The sequence below is a fragment of the Vanellus vanellus genome (assembly GCF_965231255.1).
Source record: "Vanellus vanellus genome assembly, chromosome: 3".
In the NCBI taxonomy this organism is placed as follows: Eukaryota; Metazoa; Chordata; class Aves; order Charadriiformes; family Charadriidae; genus Vanellus; species Vanellus vanellus.
The window spans coordinates 69114879-69133374 of record NC_138907.1 but is presented as its reverse complement, the minus strand read 5'-3'; the positions used below and the strand labels follow the sequence as shown (position 1 = coordinate 69133374).

Sequence of the window (18496 nt, the reverse complement as noted above, 5' to 3'; positions counted from 1 at the left end):
ACCTGAAGGCTGCAGGCAGTTGTCCCAAGGCCAAAAGACAAAGGTGACAATGGCAGCACCTGCCATATGTCACTGCTGCTCCTTGGTCAGTGCCTGGAGGCCTCCTCAGAGCACCTCAGCCCTAACCTAACCCTGCCTGTGCCTCTTTTGGGGTAGCTGTGTGGCATTGCTGTCCCTTCTTTGCCCGAAGGAACTAGGCAGCGAAAGGGAAGGTGACAGCTAGTAAGAAACACAGGGACAAAAAGGTTGATAACGCGACTGCAATCAGTACTGTAGCACCTCGGCCTTTTGTGAGGGTGAGTGTATACTGTGGACAGCACAGATTTGGACATTTTCTGGTCAGACTGATCCCTCTGAAACATCTGCTTCTGCTCTCCAGATCCCATGGGGAGGGGAGGACAGAGCATTACTCACAGCTTGCTAATCTGGCAACTCCATGTCAGGGTCATAGGAAAAGGGAAGGACCTCTGCACCTGAGTCACCCTTTGTTACCCAGCCCTCACCTTTCATGATAAAAGCCCTGCAGCCACAAACACCTGGGTCACAAACCTTCACAATGCGGCCCTACTTTGGCGTACACGCTCTTCTTATAGTGACTCTTATCTTGAGTCCAGCGACTGCTGCAGCACAGATTGACAATGATGCCACCGGAGAAGATGCCTATCCCCCTCTGTGGAACCTCGCCCCTGAAAACCTGCTGGATTTCCTAGTAAAGGACAAAAAAATTGTCATCAATGCTTGGAACTATCAAGAACGGCTGGGAATGTATAAGAACTTGCTAAACTCTTCAGCTAAATATTTTACCGCCTTTGGATCCCAAAATTTTGGCAATATTCTCTGGGGATTACCATTGCAGCACGGGTGGCAATTTCGTACAGGTATGAGTTATGTCATTAAGCTGCTGGAACAGCCAATTTGAAAACACTGCCAATTTGAAAAAGAAATCCTGAATGAAGGGAACCGCTTTGCCTTGTGGAGCAATAGCTCTTAAAATTCCTGATAGGAAAAGTCCTACACATAGGACTGGTCAGAATCCAGAAGATCTGCGGCAATATTTCAGTCAGCTGGAAACCTTTGAAAAGATATTCCCAGTTGCTCTAGTCTATAGCAGGTAGATTTCAGGGCCCGCTCTCTGCAGTGGTGTTCTTAAATTGTTAACTAATAGCTTGCTTTGGTTGTTAATGTTACGGTTCTCTAGTGGTGGTTTGAGTTTCATTTCTAATGCAGATAGTTGAAAGTCCACCTCTGCCTCTGAGAATTTGTTTCCATTTGCCCTTTTTTATCAGTTTAGGAATATAGGAATAGCCTCATTATTTTCTAAATATACTGTTTACAAAAGTTTGTTCTGTTTGTTGGTTTTTTGTGTGGTTTTTTTTTTTGTTGTTGTTTGTTTGTTTGTTTTTTATTATAACCAATTTCTATTGGCTCATCCCTCAAAAGCTGGTTGTTATCTGGGACAGTCCTTTCTTGTTTGCTTGTTGGCTGTGCCGGGGAAGCAGACAGAAATATGTGTGAAAGGTCCTTTGAGGTTAAGGCTGCAATATCTTATCGAGGGCTTTGTCAGAGAATATGTTCTCCCACACGCTGCTTCACGTGGCGCAGGCAGTGAAGCTTTCCATTCAAAGCCAGAATTGACTTGCTTTGTTCTAGCAACCAGGAGAGGTGGGAAGAAGGGAATAAGAGTCAATGATGTTTTCAGGAAGCTGTGCCTGGTGGTAACCAGGCGTAAGCAAATGCATCTGCCTGCCTGTGTTTTCTTTATTGGTTGTAATCTGTAGTTTCGCGAGATGGTGGGTTGGCTGAAGCTCTATGTTTGGAAGAAGACAGAGGTGCTGCAGCTGGTGGTTAAGGAAGGCCGCCAGCATTTAGTCACACCAAATGGAAAATTAACTGCTAAGTCAAAATGAGGAAAAGGAGGTAGAGTAAGCAAAATCCAAGCAGGGAACTAGCTGGTAAACAGACAGCAGCAAGAAGACTTTGGTTGGAGCTTAGGCAAGCTTTTTCCTCTTTCCCTTCTTTATGTGTAGGAAAAGAAAGAGACGATAAAGAGGATGGCTGGTGTAGCAGGAGAATTGACCCAATGTGTGGCACAGGCAAAAATGAGTAGGTGCAGAAGCTGCACTTGAGTGGTGGCCTCCTGGAAAGGATCTAGTTGTGTAGTGTGGTCTCATCCACAAAGTGAGATGTGTCTGATTGCAGTGACAGTTCCCAAATAGACATGAGGGACACGGTAGGTGAAAGGAAGATTTGCACCTGGTTGCACAGACAGGTAAAGACATACTGTCACCTGCCAAAAAGTCATAGGACTGTATATTTTCGAAACTAGAAGGAGAAGTATCATGTGGCTGGAAAGAGTTTTACAGTAAAAAATGTGAGAAGTTGAAAGATAAATGGATAAGGGGGAAAGAAAGACAAAATTTTGGTGCATACAGTAGTGAGGTTAGCAACTGTCTAAACCTAATCCAGACAGGCAGCTGGGCTAGATTAGTGAGGAATGACTGAAGCATTTGTATATTGACATAATAAGCTTGCGCAAACAAAAGCAGGATTTGAGTTCATGGTGCAAGGCAGCAGATCCTTGAATATACTATAAAAACTGTTGAATTAACAATTCTGGTCATGAAAGTTATGTTGCTGAGAAAATATTTTTATGGATATAGTCTTATATTAATCATAAAGAGCAAGTGACGCTGCTGCTTAGTAAGAGCGGTACAAAGATTTGCAATAGTCTACTCACGGGCATAAAATGAAATCAGTAATTTGCCTAAATTTGCAGTAGGGACAATGATGTTGAGACAGCACGGCTGATAGGAATAAGATTGTGGAAATAGAAATTGTCACTTGGGAGATGGAGCTAAACTGAGAGTCCTACCTATACAGACTGAGGAAACTGGACATTCTCTACACTCACTTGGAAAAACTGGCATGTAGAAGTACAAATCCAGGAGCAAGAACTTTAAGAAAGATTCAGGTGGTTTTGTATGTCCGAAGAGCAGGAAAGGTTGTACCTATATTAAAGAAGAAGGAAAAATGGGATAAGGACACATAAAAATTTATTTCTCTTACATCAGAAGTAGATGAGACATTAGAATAACCATAGAGGAAAGAATATTTAAAAATGTGGAGCTAAATGGAAAAAGGGATAAAGCGCAGCTTACGTGAATCAAAGGTAGAATGTTTCAGCCTAACTTAGTATCTTCTTTTATGATATGAGAGATGTTTTACCAAGGTTCAGAAATACATTTCCTCCCTTTGCAAAATCAAAGCACAGAATGAAAGTTTTTAATGGCACTTTACAAAATAAAAATATAACAGAGAATTGCAAATCTGGTAGAGGAACACCTGAAGGAGAAATTAGTGACAAGTGTTGCTAAGGGAAGTTTACAGCTAAATGGAGGATATGTTCAGAGTTCTTCAATTATCATTCCTGAGAACAACTGCACTTAGCTTTTTCATTAACAACCTTGCCACAAAAAATAGCAGAGAGATCTTGCTGATGAGGTTACACATAGTTGCTAATGACATGCAGCTGGGAGGCACTGTCAGTACAGAGAGACATAGCTAGCTTGAGTAGACCTGAAGACTGAAATAACAATGATGTTAAGCACAGGGAATAGAAGGGAGCAGAGAGAACAAAACTGGAAGTGGGTCCAAGTAATTTATAAATATCTTACAATCATCGCTGATACTGCCCGGGTCTCTTCATTTTCCCAAAACACCGAGGCTAAAAAACTTTGATAAATCTCACACACAATTCTTCTGCAACATTTTGCCTTCTTTTTCTTCTTTTTCTTCTTTTCCTTTATCCTTCTCATTCATACCCTTGACACACCAGTGAACTACTGTTGCCTCTTTCTGACATCCTGTGTGGAAGTAGAATCTTGAAAAAAATTCTGTAAATATTAAAAACCATCGTTTTTTATCAAAAAAAACCCCAACCTGTTGAGCTGAATTCCTCATCACTGCAAGTTCATGCTCTCGGTGCTCTGCTACTGCAAGATACAGGTTTGAGCTGCTAGCATGCCTGTCCGGTCAGCTAGAGAGGATAATCAGGGTAATCTGTATGCAGATGGTTCACGATCTTTTCTTCTTGAGTAAAAACTATCAGAAAATTTGATTTTGTTTTTAAAGAAAATAATGAGATTTAGTTCTAATCTGACAGAAATGACACTGTTGTTATTCAGCTGACTCTGACGAGAGTAAGTGTTCTGCAGGGTAGAGTTTGGGAGCTTTTGGAATAGCTCAAGTTGTTGGACCTGACCAGGGTAATTTCATGTTGTACACTTAAAGCAGTCTTCCTGACTCACCGCGTGACTACTTACCACATAATGTACGTGTACGTTACGCTGTGAGGGTTCAGGTTGTTTCTCCATGTCACGTGCTTAAAGGAAAATATGCCTTATGTGCTATCACAAATAATTGTGAAATGTCTTGCATGTTTGCCACAGGACAGATGCTTGAAAGCCCTGCTAACCAGATACAACAACGTTTGCATGCTTAGCTTCACGGCAAGGCCGTGTTTGTATGCATCATTAAACTAGAAGGGATTCTGTATCACACAACCCAATTAGGTGAGACAATTACTAGCACATTTAATTTGTGCTATTCTACTCTTTAAGCAGCTCCCCTACTCTAGCAGCCCTGCATCTCTTGAAAATGATGCATCAGCTATGTATGTGTTTATGTCCGCATATGCATGTATATTTATACCTCCATACAAATATCACTGCAATGTCCTACTTTCAGACAGTTCCATACGTTCCCAGAATACATTTACAGTGAGGAATAAATCGAACGGCAAAGCACAATCAAATTGCTATGCACTGCATCAAGTATTGACTGAGCAATTCAACTACTCTAGGAACAGTAGTTTATGAAGCAAACCAACAGTAATTGTTCTGCTTCTCTGAGCAAAATTCTGCATGCTTTACTCCTATATATTTTTTTCATCACAGTGGGAATTCTTGTGTGAAAAAGCTTGAGAAGTACTTGGTGTATTATTTCATTTCATTCAGGCAGATTAGCAGATCCTTCCAGTGTGACTTCCTGTGGCTATGAAGATGGAGACCTCCTGTGCATATCTGTAAGAAGCTGGTGGTCCTGTAAGTATACGCTATTACACTGTTCTTCTCCAAAATATGATTAGTGTCCTAGAAGGCAATTTAGAATCTTTCTTCCCCGTAGACTTCTATTATACAAAGTGATTTCACTGCTACATAATTCTCCATCAAAAACTTGCAGCAAGACACCTAAGTGCGAGTCAGTAAATGCAAGTTAATTGATTTTGATAACTTATTTGATGAAGGACAAAAATGCAAATTTGCAGTCTTAAAAATGTTCACACTGCAAAAATGCATGTAAAAATGTGTGGGAAACACCATGATGGGTACTTATATTTGTAGGCATTTGTAGAAATTACAGATTACTGCAATTACTCCAGAGCAGATCTGTTCAGTTTAAATTCTAGTACTTCAAACTAAAACTTAGTGTGAGAATGTCAAGCAGGAGTCTTTGTGGTCCTTGCATCATCCTTGATAATACAAATCTGACAGGATTTTTACGCCTTTGTTTGCACCTCCACAACTTCACTGTGGTCAGTAGGCTACAGAGAATGAAATAAAGGGTGACTTTGTGCCCATGATATCCAAATAAATTCAATTCTCTTCATTAGACTGACATTTATCCAGCAGGCTTTCAAGTATTAAGCTAAAACTTAGTTAATATTTTGACCTGGTGTACATAAGCTATGAGGCAATTTCTGTTCACTTTAATATTGGCTTTGAACAACTAGTCGTCTGAAATTCTGTTACTTTTTTTTTTCATTATTCTAGTAAGTAGCAACAAACTGAAGACAGTGACAGAGAGAGAAGTGTAAAGATTTGAATTTCCAGCACCAATGCCCCTGAGGTTTTCAGTGTTCTCCTAAATATCTCAATATTTCCTCAATATTTTATCCTCAATACATGTCCAGATAATTCAATCTTTGCAAAAATGGAAACACCCCAAATTCCTGGATACTTTTGATAATTCAGGCCATTCATATGTTGCTGTGTTGAACCAGAGGGATCAAGTTAATACACGGTTACAAGATTTGTAAAATTGTATAGCATAGGTGTGACAGAAGAATGGGTCTCTCCATTCCACCTAAGCAAATATGCATCGCAAGAAGCAGTGTCATCTCAATGAAGGTGGTATCAAGTTTGGAACCCCCTTTGCACTAGGCAGTGCAGAGAAAAAGCAAAGTGACAAACTCTACTGAAGGACCAGCTGTGAGCTAATTCAGCTATGTGCGCTGTTGGCATCACTCCTGGTAGATGTGGCAGAGCACCTTGTCCTCCTGTGGGACATAAGGGTAGGCCCACTGTCAGGATCATGGGAGAAATAATGGTGTGTGAGACAGGATACTATAACCAGGTTTTTACACAGAAAGGAAAAACCCAGTTACATCCACTTCTAGCTCAGAGCTTTGCAGAATAGGAAAGGAAGGAATCCGGTATGCCACATGCAACTCAAGGGTATCCATCTATTGTTGCACAGAGCAGCCCAGTGAAGAACACTCGTAGCATCAATAGAAAAAGCACTGATACTACAATACACTCTGTCTCAAGTGCAAGAACATGTGTAGCCTGTTTCCCTCTGGTATTTTTACAGCCACTGTCTACACAGAAACAGACCCCTCAAACAACAATGCATACCTAGATTTCCACAGAGTTCATCTTACAAGGAAATTTTTTACTCAGCCCATAAAAAAACATAAACAACCATCCAATTTTCTCATTTGATTAATCAAAAAAAAAACCAATTAATTTGCCTACACAGATTGAATAACATATCCCAACTTTGTTTCCATTTTTCAGAAGCTGAATGAACAAATTATTTCAAATAATATAATTCCCTTTTTCTCTGATCTGAGTCAAAGTCAGTATTTTTAGAGACATACTTTTTTACTGAAACCGGAACTCTGACTCTTTTAGAAAGTTTATCTTCTACTTTTAAGAAATGGAACAGACAGATACAGTGGGGGGAAGAAAGATGAGACCAACCTATACGTTACAATCACTACTTATATCTAAAGGCAATAAAATGATGGAAATATTTATTTATTTATTTATTTAAGGAGGTAAAAGGCCTTGTAACTCCTTCAGTTTAAATATTCTTTCCCTTCCTAGGGAAGAGAAAGCCTCACATTCTTCTTTTCCTGTGGCAATTGTCCCTCTGTCACTTCCATCCCTCACTCCCTCAGCTCCCCTGCTGTCCTGTCACAAGTCCCCCTTTCCACCAGACCTGCTGGCAGGCTGCAGCGAGCGCCTCTGTCCCTTCCCTGCCACACGAGTGCTTTGTTGTAGAGGCCCTTTGAATGAAGCTTCTGGCTGTGAGCCAGCAATTAAATGCGTATATCTTCAAGTGAACAAAGGCATAAGCATAGAGTAAATTGAAAATGTAAATTTAGGGTAAAACCAAAGCTCACTGTGACACTCCAACTTCAGTTTCCCGTCTCTGTGGGTGGCTGGCACTAGCTGCTCCGTGGCAAGGTGTCCCCATGCACTGACAAGTAACACGGGTCATTGCACAGCCCTGTGCAAGCAAGGGACCTTCCTAGCGTAGAAACCACCACCTTTACTTTCTCAGTGTTTGCGTTCCTGCTCTTCGCTTCCTTCTAAACACTACACGTTTGCTTGATACCAATTTTGTGGCCTCCACAAAATGTATAAACTCAGCCTTGATTTACCCTATTGCAGCAGGAACATGCAAAAAGTCTTTCAGGCTTCACAGAAATATCTCTGATTGTTCTGAGGAGGTAAGTGGTTTCGGCTGGTCTTCAGGGCAGCCCTTGCTGGCATGAGTGGTCATATGAAACCAGGGATGAGATCAAACCAGAAAATCACATTTAATAGACCCCAAGGTGTATGAGACACTCCCTGCTTAAGAACTTCAGCCCTTTTTGCCTAGAATAATATTCAGTATAGTCCTTTCCTGCATTGTTTTCTTCCCTCTGAGTCACCCAAGCGGGTACAAACATGTTATATATGCAAGCCCACTTAAAAGAAGGTAAGTACTTCCCGATGTGAAATCCAGGTTTCATCACTTCTCATGAAAACAGCGAAGAAGAAGCAAGACCCAGCTTAGCAATGACTCCCAGTGTGACACTGTCTTCTCATCACTCGGGACTTTTCCTTGCTCTTCTTCATACATTTCCTTCTGCATTCCCAGACAGACCCACGTACAAGAGGTGGAACAATGGTTTCCCATGAGTAGGACAGGGTTACACGGTAGGTGGTCATGTTCTGATGATTTTGGTCCTCACTGTTGGGACTGCGTACAAAATACCCAGTCTGTGGCCCTGAGACCGAGCATGAGCAAATGACTTCTCAGTGTGATGGCCCAGGAGTACCCACCCAAGAGGGAGAGCAGCTGGTCTCTAGGCTCTTCTTCACTGGTAGTTATTAAACTTTACTTCTACAAAGAAGACACAATTAAGAGGAGAATTTAAAATCCTTCTTTCAAATGAGGAATATAAAATAACCCTATGGGCACTCTCACTGGAGATGTGGTCCAGCACAGGTGAGAACTGAACCTGGGATTCCTACATGTTGGGTCTGACTGCTCCAACTTCTGGGTCAGACCAAAGGAAGCCATCATCCTAAAATAAATCTAAACAAACAAACTGAGGTAATTTCCAAAAAGTTTTCAGTGAGCGAAATCTTTTTTAAAAGCAAAATTATTATTTTCCTGTAAAATATCATTAGTATTTGCCTTTTCCTTTCTTATATGCCTAGGATGCATAGAAGAGGTTTGTTTTTTGTTTTTTTTTTAATGAAAATAATATTAATGGAATACCCCTTAGTCTTTCTGTACTTAGTTTGCAACTAATATTTGAGAGACTTTTGATGTCCTGTCCATGACAACCTATAAAGATCTAACTTTTTGCAGTTGTTTGTCCTTTCCTGCAAAGTAAAGCACACTGCCAGCTCATGCTAGGCTATTAAAGCACAATATATACATGAATATCACAAATCACATTTAAACTATACAGATATCATCATTAGGGGTTTTCGGTATATATGTCCAACTGCTGAACACAGTTGTATCAGCGGCAATTTGAAGTGGTTGCATTTGGTAGGGGGGAGCGTTCATTTTTCTATGTGGGAATTTTTCATGTGCTTGTGATTAAAACGTCTTCCTTTTTAATTATTGCTGCAGGTATGAACTACTACCTGGCTGTCATACCCTTCCTGGGGGCCGTGGAGGCTGGCTTCTTTGGGCAGCTGCAGTACGAGATAGAAATATTGCCACCAGAGGAGCGAAGAGCTGATTTCTGTTACAGTGTTGCCGACTGCAGGTCTCGCATTCCCAAGCTCATGGATAAGTGGAAGGCCTATTTTGAAGTAAATAATTTTACATCTTCTTTATTTTTTTTTCTTTTCATATTTTGTAGAACATTATACCAGAATATTAATTTTAAAAACTATCATTACTGTTATTTGGACCATTCAGAGAGCTTGGTTGGCTTTGAATAACAGCTTGATATAAAAGTAACAAGCCGAAAAAATAAAAAGTATGACACAAAGTGAGTGAGACATAAGAAGACCAGGATTTTTACAGGTTATGGATTTTTTTTCCTTCCTTTAAGATATTTCTATATTATTGGGAATTTGTCCCAGGAAACTGTTTTGAGAACAGTTATATTTATATTCTTGCTATACTGCTTATGTTAGCAATGCAAAATAAGCATGCGAGATGATAGAACATTAACCTTGAGAAATGGCCTTGCATGGTTTTACATGGTTCGTTTATTCCTTTGAACATCTAAAAACTGTAAATGCTGAAACTTCATTCAAAAGGACGCTTAGTTATGCAAGTAGATATTCTCTTTCCTTCTCAGCTGTTCCCTAGTCTCAAAGAATACAATATTTCTTACTTCATAGATTCAATAACTTTTTATAGATAGACTTGTATGTTCAACATTTTTGTTGGTAGTCAAGGAATAGACAATGATCAGAAAATTTGCACTATAAGTCCCTCTTGGCACCTGTGAATGAAGGTAGAGGTTTTAGGAGCAAAACTGTATTTGTTTTCTTAAGATTATTTTTGCTAAGCGGTATGTTTCAGAAGTGATTATAAAGGATTTACCCCTCAAATAGCCATAATGATAACCATGAAGAATAATTTTCTTTTTTTTTTCTGAAAATCTCCAACAAGTTGTGGCTGAAAAAGTATCAGCAGGTTTTCAAGGAACCCGGTATTTAGGCACAGAAGATTCCATGGCACTCAGATACATAAGTCCACTGAATTATTGCGAGAGAATACCTACATTATCACAGTATCACAGTATCACAGTATGCTAGGGATTGGAAGGGACCTCAAAAGATCATCTAGTCCAATCCCCCTGTCGGAGCAGGAACACCTAGACGAGGTTGCACAGGAAGGTGTCCAGGCGAGTTTTGAATGTCTCCAGAGAAGGAGACTCCACAACCTCCCTGGGCAGCCTGTTCCAGTGCTCTGTCACCCTCACTGAGAAGAAGTTTCTTCTCAAATTTAAGTGGAACCTCTTGTGTTCCAGCTTGAATCCATTACCCCTTGTCCTATCACTGGTCGCCACTGAGAAGAACCTGGCTCCATCCTCATGACATTCCCCCTTTATATATTTATAAACGCTAATAAGATCACCCCTCAGTCTCCTCTTCTCCAAACTAAAGAGACCCAGCTCCCTCAGTCTTTCCTCATAAGGGAGATGCTCCACTCCCTTAATCATCTTAGTTGCCCTACGCTGGACTCTCTCCAGCAGCTCTCTGTCCTTCTTGAACTGAGGGGCCCAGAACTGGACACAATATTCCAGATGCGGTCTCACCAGGGCAGAGTAGAGGGGAAGGAGGACCTCTCTCGATCTGCTAACCACCCCCCTTCTAATACAGCCCAGGATGCCATTGGCCTTCTTGGCCACAAGGGCACAGTGCTGGCTCATGGTCATCCTGCTGTCCACCAGGACCCCCAGGTCCCTTTCCTCTACACTGCTCTCTAACAGGTAGCTCCCCATCCTATACTGGAACCTGGGGTATTATGTGGGTAAAACCCTCACTCTGTTGAAGTCAAAGAAAGGCAACTCCAGTTAACTTCAGTGGGGACATGTATTCCCTTTATAAAACTATATCAATCATCTTTTTCTCCCTATGTCAGACATTATAGTTACTTACAAAGCAACACATTCTAGCTACTCAAAAGCAATTTCCCTTAGCTTGCAAACAGTATTTCGTGAAGTATGTGTGTAAGACTGAAAAATTCATTGGGTTTAAAACACCACCCTGTTTCTCTGCCTTTTTTTCCTCCCTGTTGCCGCAGTATCTGTTGTCTACAGAACACAAAGCCGGGAGCCCTGCAACCTTCTCCTCCTTCAAACTGGATGATGCCCTCGCTCTCATGTGGAGGGCGCATGTCGCCTCCATTGCTTACGCGCTGCCCAAGTTCCAGGACAGGTACTGGGATGAGAGAGGTGTCCAAGGGGGACCTTCCCACCTGCATGCCTTTTTGGAAGTATAGTATCCCAACAAAATTGGCTTGAGCTTTCTTTAAGCTCTCCTTATTCTTCCTTCGGCTGTCTCGGAGCATGGCATGACCAGCGAGAGATGGCTGCCCAAGCTGCGACGGGTGGGCAGGCTGTGGGCTTAACATGAGACGCTGATTCCTCTCTGGGAGCTGCAGCCAGAGTCAGGAGCTGTGTCTAGTCTGGGCAGAGGCAGCCATGCCAGGAGAGATTAGGTGTAAAATGCTGAAGTAGGCTTTAAGTCACTGTGACCGCTCAGGATTTTATACTGAACAAAACACATTTGGGTTAAATGACTGCTTAATGTGTTCTACAGTGAATTTCAATTATCTGCTATATTTTTCTTTTTATCTCTTTCAGCTTAAAATATCTCTCTGATCCAGAAGCAGATTTTGGTGAAGACTGGGCTAATGCTGTAGATTTCATTGCAGCCACACACTTCTCTACAGACTTACAGACCACAAACCAGTTCCAGGCCTTCCTGCCCCAGAGGATGCTCACAGAAGGGGATGTCCTCCCATTCATTAGTGACTTCAGTCCACAGCAAAATAGAGTCCTGCTTTCACTGAGAGCTCTTCACAAAGCAAATCAATTAACAGGTACAAGCCCGACTTACAAATGTCTGTAGTCCACAGATATTTAAATAACTTGTTCTCTCTTTCTATACCTTTCTCTATATGACCACAGTGATTTTTTTGATATACAATAGTATAAACACTTCCACAGTACAGCTAGAAATACAACCATAAGTAAACAACACAATGGAGAGCAAATGCAGCGATGGGACTGACAATATGCAGTGACGGTTTCATGAGACAAATGCATCATTTGTTCAAACAAATGATCTTTTTTTTCCTCCCTTTTTCATAGGAGCTTTGAAAACACAAAGACTAGTTTGTGTTTCACTAGTTAAATCTGAAATCCTTAAAGCTGTAAATGAAGTTATTAAACCGCTTGAAATCATTACAAAAAAATGGGTAAATGATTGTGAACAACAGCTTGTGTGTCCACAAGTGTTCTAGTTCATGTTTTTGTCTCAATCTTTGGTCTAACAGAGAATATTCAAACTGTCCCAGCAAAACGATATCGATTCTAGCAAAACTATATCCTTACACAATGTTGGACTTTCACTAAAATAAGTTGTGCATCACCATCCAGTGGTGAGACACAGAATTACACTCCTCTGAGGTTTCAGTTCATTCGTAGGGATTGCTGGGTTGGATATTTTTGTCCTTTGTGAAGGAAAGTTATTTTGAATCTTAAAATCAAAATACAATATAAAAATACGCTGAAAAACTAGTACCCAGAGCTATGGCATTTGTTTTGTGATCGTCTTCTGTCTCTACATTTCAGTGAAAATTCTCTTACTAGTTGTATTTGTACCTGAAAAAGATGCGTAATGAAGATATTTATTCAGTGTTACAAAATAGCATCATCGCATCACGGAGTGCTTACCTCACACCTTCCACATAGCATTAGTCCTCGAAGTTTGAATAAGGACTTTAACAGCTCCATCCCATGCCTGGCAGTCTATGCCACAGTTCAGGGTTTCTTGCCGTGCCTGCAGGAGGGGAGGGGGGCACAGCAAGGAAAAGCACGACCGGCAGGGCAGCAAGGAGGGAGCAGAGCACCAGGGCGGCAGAGCAGATGAGGGCAGCGCTGGAAGGAGAGAGGACAAGAGACATGGATGCTGAAGATGGTATAGAGAAGGAAAGAGAGGGATGAAGAAGTCTCACGCAGGTGCAGCCATAATGAAGTCCGTAGCTCAAGTCCCTCGCCTCGCAGGTGGGAGATTTCCCTGACTCTGCCTTGAAGGGATGGGCTTTGCATTCAGCTGGGAGTCAAACGCCAGCTAACAAAACCTGGTGACTGTTTTGCAGATTAGAAAATGAGCTTTAAATTAAATTTGACTTGGGTCTGGATCCACAGCCTCAGCGGGGACCTAAAACACTGGAACTTATTGCCACAAAAGTCAGATGACAAAATGCAACATACTGGTTTTTGTTGAGTCGGATTCCGCAGACTTTTAAATACATTCTGTGAGATGTGAAGTTCTCTTCCGGTGCTGCAAACTTCAACAGCAAATAGAGGGTCTCAGTACCTCTTAGGATGGGACCCTGTCCAACCCAGAGTGAGATTTGATTTCTTGATTCGGAGTTTGATTACTCTTTATTTTCCTCTAGCTGCTTCTGCCGGTCCAGCAGGGACCTGTATTGAGAGAGTGCTGTGCTACCTCTAAAGCCTCTCCACTCATGGATGGTCAGAAGCTTTACTTTTTATGCTCTGCCCCTCATCGATACCCAAAGCCAGAACAAAAGATGCTTTGTCATTGTCGACCTCATTTTTCCTTTTGTCCTCCTGTAGTCCCCCTAGGCAAGAGGGCCATTTGTTGCCTTCTCTTAACTCCTCATCTCCCTTGTGCAAACTCATTTCTTCACTGTTGCCGGTTTTATACAAAAGCACATTTTCCAGGAAAATAAAATCCTCTCTGTTTTCTAGTAAACTTTTTTTACCCTCAGATTTCCTCTGCGGACCATTTATCTGTCACAGAGATCAGCACTGAGAGGAGTGGGGAACAGGCAATGACTATCCCGCAAACTGGTGCTAATGCCGGACTGGTCAGGCACGCTTCCCAGAGAGCCACTGCTCATTGCCAGGATGAAAGTATCAGGGTCATTTGTTTCTTTAGCTTGAGGCCTTAGCTGGCAGAAATGCAAATTCTTTGTTGCTTTAGATTAAAAACAAAGACATGCGTAAGTGTAACTACCAGGCCACTGCATCATAAGCCGTGAAGCTACGTGCAATTGCAGAACAAAACCTTAACGTGCATCTTCAATCATTTTGACTTGCAACACTGGTGACAAGGGAACAAGCCCAGTTGTCTATCAATACAAAGGATCCCGAGCTGAATGAATGGCCTGTATCTCCCTACACAGTTGTAGGCAATTATTACCCCATCAGCACGGTCTGGCTATTGTCTGCATTTCACTGTCCACAGGAGAGTGGTGGGTGTTTGTTTCCAGACATGCGCTTCATCCCCTGTGTGCTGCGAGCTGTGCGTGCTCCATGTTAATTTGACAATGTCATGTTGTGTTTCTTTCCAAGGAGGATTGCTGCTGAAGATTTGGCAAAAGGCTATGTCTACTGAAGCAGGAAGAAAAATGGGCCGAAAACTGATTGAAGACTTGGCTTCCAGCCAGAAGTTTGACCCAGTGGGAATGTATAATGATTTGAAAAGAGTGGATTTGACAGCATTCAGTTTCTTGAGAAGAAGCAGTTCCAACAGTGATTGATTTAATCTTTTAGCAGATATGTGTCTGGTAATCTGGTCTTGGTAATTTCTTACAGCAGGATTTCCTGAGTAACCATGTGTGCATCTATCTCATATCAAATCAATACTTTTATCCTTAATTTTCCTAATTAGCTCATTTGTTAACTCATTTCCTTATAAATAAAATGCCTCACAGACAAACTTACTTTATTACTTTTTCAGGCTTTATAAATAATGTATCATTATTGGAGACAAAACTAAATAAAGGTGCACACTGTTTAAAAATATGCTGTTGATTTCAGGGAGTGTAGTTAGAAGAGTCTTAGCTGAGAAGTAAAATTGCTGAAAAGAAAATTGCTTCTGTTTTATCTCAATTCACTGAAAATTCTGTTTCAGACTGTTTTTTCCCCTGTATACAGGGATCCCACCAGATCTGTAATTACTCAGGTCCTTGATGGTCTAACAGATGATCATCCGAAACTTTTCTTTGAAGTTCTGATCCAAAACCAATGGCTTGACTGTTTTCCCACCAGCGTTGTTATTTTGCAGATCAGCTGCAATCAAATTTGAAGCTTTCAGGTTTTTCAGATTAAACACTTGGGTACGGATGGATCCCCTCGATATGCTGCTTTGCAACAAGTGTGTGTCTCGTGGTACTGTGGAGCCAGTCTGAGAAGTCCTAAAGCAAATGAACTTGTTCTGTAGCAGCTCTTACATGACCAACAGAGATTTCTGGTATTTGATTCATTTTACTTACCTCAAGAAGACGTTGATCTATCTATTGGTTTATGTGATTACATAGTTTGTGTACCCACAGGTTGCTTTTCTGTTCCCCTGTGCCTGACCCTTCTTGTTGCAGCGTGTCATACGTTACATGTGATTACTGAGGAAGAGGTGCATTCGCACTGTGTGTCCTCCGCTCAGACCCAACTGCTGATCCCAATCTTCTGGGTAATAACACATATTGGGTATTAATGACAACAACTTGGCATCAGAGGTTGTGAGGAAGTGGGACATGGCACCCGCAGGCAGCCAGGCATTGAAGTTCCTTAGGAAATCTGCTGACTTGGATCCTCCATCCTTATGAAAACCCCCCTGGAGAGCAGGCATGGCTGGAGCTCCCTTTCCAGGGTGGAGAGCAGAGGATGGCACTACAGCCAGTGCCTGCTGCATCCTGTCAGGTTATAGCTTGCATTACAGAGTAGTTAAGAGTAACACAAGCCTTAGACTCGTAAATCAAAATGAGGGAAAGCAGCTTTGTTTTGCCACCGTTTTAGGTCTGTCCCACAGTTTTGGTTGCACCTAGCATCTCTGTTGGTAACTTGGTTGGTATGTCCCATACACCTCACTCAGAAGGAGAGATGCTGGAGCACATGGTTTCACTCCGTTGCACTCACGTAATGCATTTCACTCATAGGTATTGCAGCGACGGCTCCTGACACGGGTACAACAGTCAAAGGTTTTCCACGGACGTTAGGGGTGAGATTTGGACTCCCAGCTTTGCCCCCAGCACCAGAGCAGCTGAAGGAAGCTCTCGCAGCCTCGGTAGCATCTGAGCAAGGTCCCTTCCAGCAGGGACCCTCCGGCAGGCACCCTCGGAGGCTGCCCCGAGCAGCCCACCCTCCCGCCGAGGCAGGAGCTCGGGGCAGGGGAGCGTGGCTGTGCTCAGGGGAGCCACAGCAGCGGGGCTGGGGCTGGAGCTGCTGCGGGGTGTCCCCATGCCTGAGAGGGAGCCCCTCGGCAGCCTGAAAGGTGATGCTACACCCAGCTGCGCTTTCCGTAGGAAACGGCCAGCCTCCGTGTGCCCGACGGGCACAAGCCCTCGGTGTCTCTTTCTGCTGCTAGCCCAGCTCCAGGCAGCGGGAGAAACATCGGCCCCTCAGGAGCCTCCACACCTCCTGAATTATTAGCAGATAGCAGTAAGTGAAAGAAAAGAAAATTATTTTTGTCCTTCTGTGCCATTTTCCCAATCTGATTGGTCCTTTCTCCCCAGACCTGCATGATATTTGCACTGCAAATTAAGAAATAATTATCAAGACATTGAGCAGTTAAACACCATTCTGTCCTTTAATGTCTCAGGACAAAGGTTTCAATTATTTATTGTCATTTTATGGATAAACTCTTAATGTACCATCATTAGCTAACAATTTTCAAAGGAAATACCTTAATGAGGTCTAAGAAAATGTGGGAGTTTTTACCTTAATTACCTGGTTCATAGATCAGAGTAATTAGACTCCAACAGACTTTAGGTATAATCTAAAAGTAATTACCACAGCTGCCAGCTGTTAAAATATTAAGTTAATTGTGCTCCAGAAAAGTTTGAAAAATATTTTGACCTTTTCTGTGGTCAACCTAGATTTAACCTAAGATGTGTTTTGAGAAAACAAAAAGAGCCATTAATACAAATAGGGAAAACAAATTTACAAATTGTAAACTGCTGCGCTTGAGGCGATATTTGTAAAACACTTTTTTTAGAAGCTAATATCGCCTTACCTGAATTTATGACAGCATTAGAAAACACTTTGGTATTTTGAAAACGAGCCATATTTCTTAATACAGCATTGGGCATTTATGTATTTCAGACATTTTTTCCTATTCCAGCCTGCCAGCCGGTCAGGTAAAGGCTTCAGAAATTGGCCAGCAATTGCACTTCAGAGGTTGAAGCACAGGTAAAAGTTTAGACAAAACACAGGATGGTGGATTCTTGCAAGCAGAGCAGAGCCAGGTATCTTGAAACAGAATAGATGCATCCTAGTAAGAAAACATACAGGTGTCAGAAGATAACCAGAGAAGAAATTATCAAAAGAAGGTAGTTCAGGTATGGTAGGATGTCTCCGGAGAAGGATGGGAGAGCACTGGAGGAGTCTGATTGCTAGTTAGTGCTAGCAAAAGCTGACAACTACCACAGCGGGGGTTTGCCCAGCAAGGAGGACTTGCAAAGCAGAGGAGGTTTTGTTACTCAGCATTGGTCTGGGGTTTGCAGCCCTGTTTTCATGCCTTTGACACGTGCAATCTCTTTGCTGAGCACTCATTAAGCAGGGCTGGTTTCTGTTTCACAGAGGTGCTGTGAAAAGAAAGCATAAGCACAACTGGCTGCAGCTCTGGAAAGCCAGGAAGTTAAACCTCCGTACATGCTTGCAAATAATGAGCTGAAGGGGATTCAAACAAGCAACGTTCAGGAGGGAAGGTTAGAAGTGGATACATGATAAAGAGCCTAGGAGAAAAAAAAGATCCCGATTGTCCTCAAAGCTTAGGCAATAGTGATGAACCCTACGGCCCTCCCACAGCTCGGCGGGGCCGATAGGGAACCACTGCCCTCCTCTCCTGAGGCTACTTTACATTCTGTGGTCCCTAATCTGCACAGAATTATTTGGGCTCTCTTCCTTTCCAGCCTTTGCCCTCTAATGCATAATTAAGCGCTTTTTGACAGGTATGGAGGGAGAGCAAAGACATTCTTGTCCAGGGCAGCTTGTACCCTGGCAGCTAAGCGGTTTTGCTGGGAAGCAGAAGATGTAGATTTGGACATTTTCAGAGAGAAAACAAAACCGAACCTGGTATAAATAGAATCATAGAATTATAGAATGATTTAGAGTTGGAAAGGACCTTGAAGATCATTGAGTTCCAACCCCCCCGCCATAGGCAGGGACACCTCCTGCTAGACCAGGTTGCCCAAGGCCAAGTCCAGC

At 42.2% G+C, this 18496-nt stretch overlaps 1 protein-coding gene across 1 annotated transcript; it reads left to right on the top strand.

The window, feature by feature from the left end:
- Positions 1-556: 556 nt before the first annotated feature.
- Positions 557-14832, top strand: LOC309669928 (protein LEG1 homolog; the record flags this gene model as incomplete). Its single annotated transcript, XM_082480724.1, has 6 exons — positions 557-878; positions 5016-5102; positions 9202-9386; positions 11338-11471; positions 11900-12138; positions 14645-14832. 6 exons carry the CDS (start codon positions 557-559, stop codon positions 14830-14832), a joined length of 1155 nt encoding a protein of 384 aa, XP_082336850.1.
- Positions 14833-18496: the final 3664 nt, after the last annotated feature.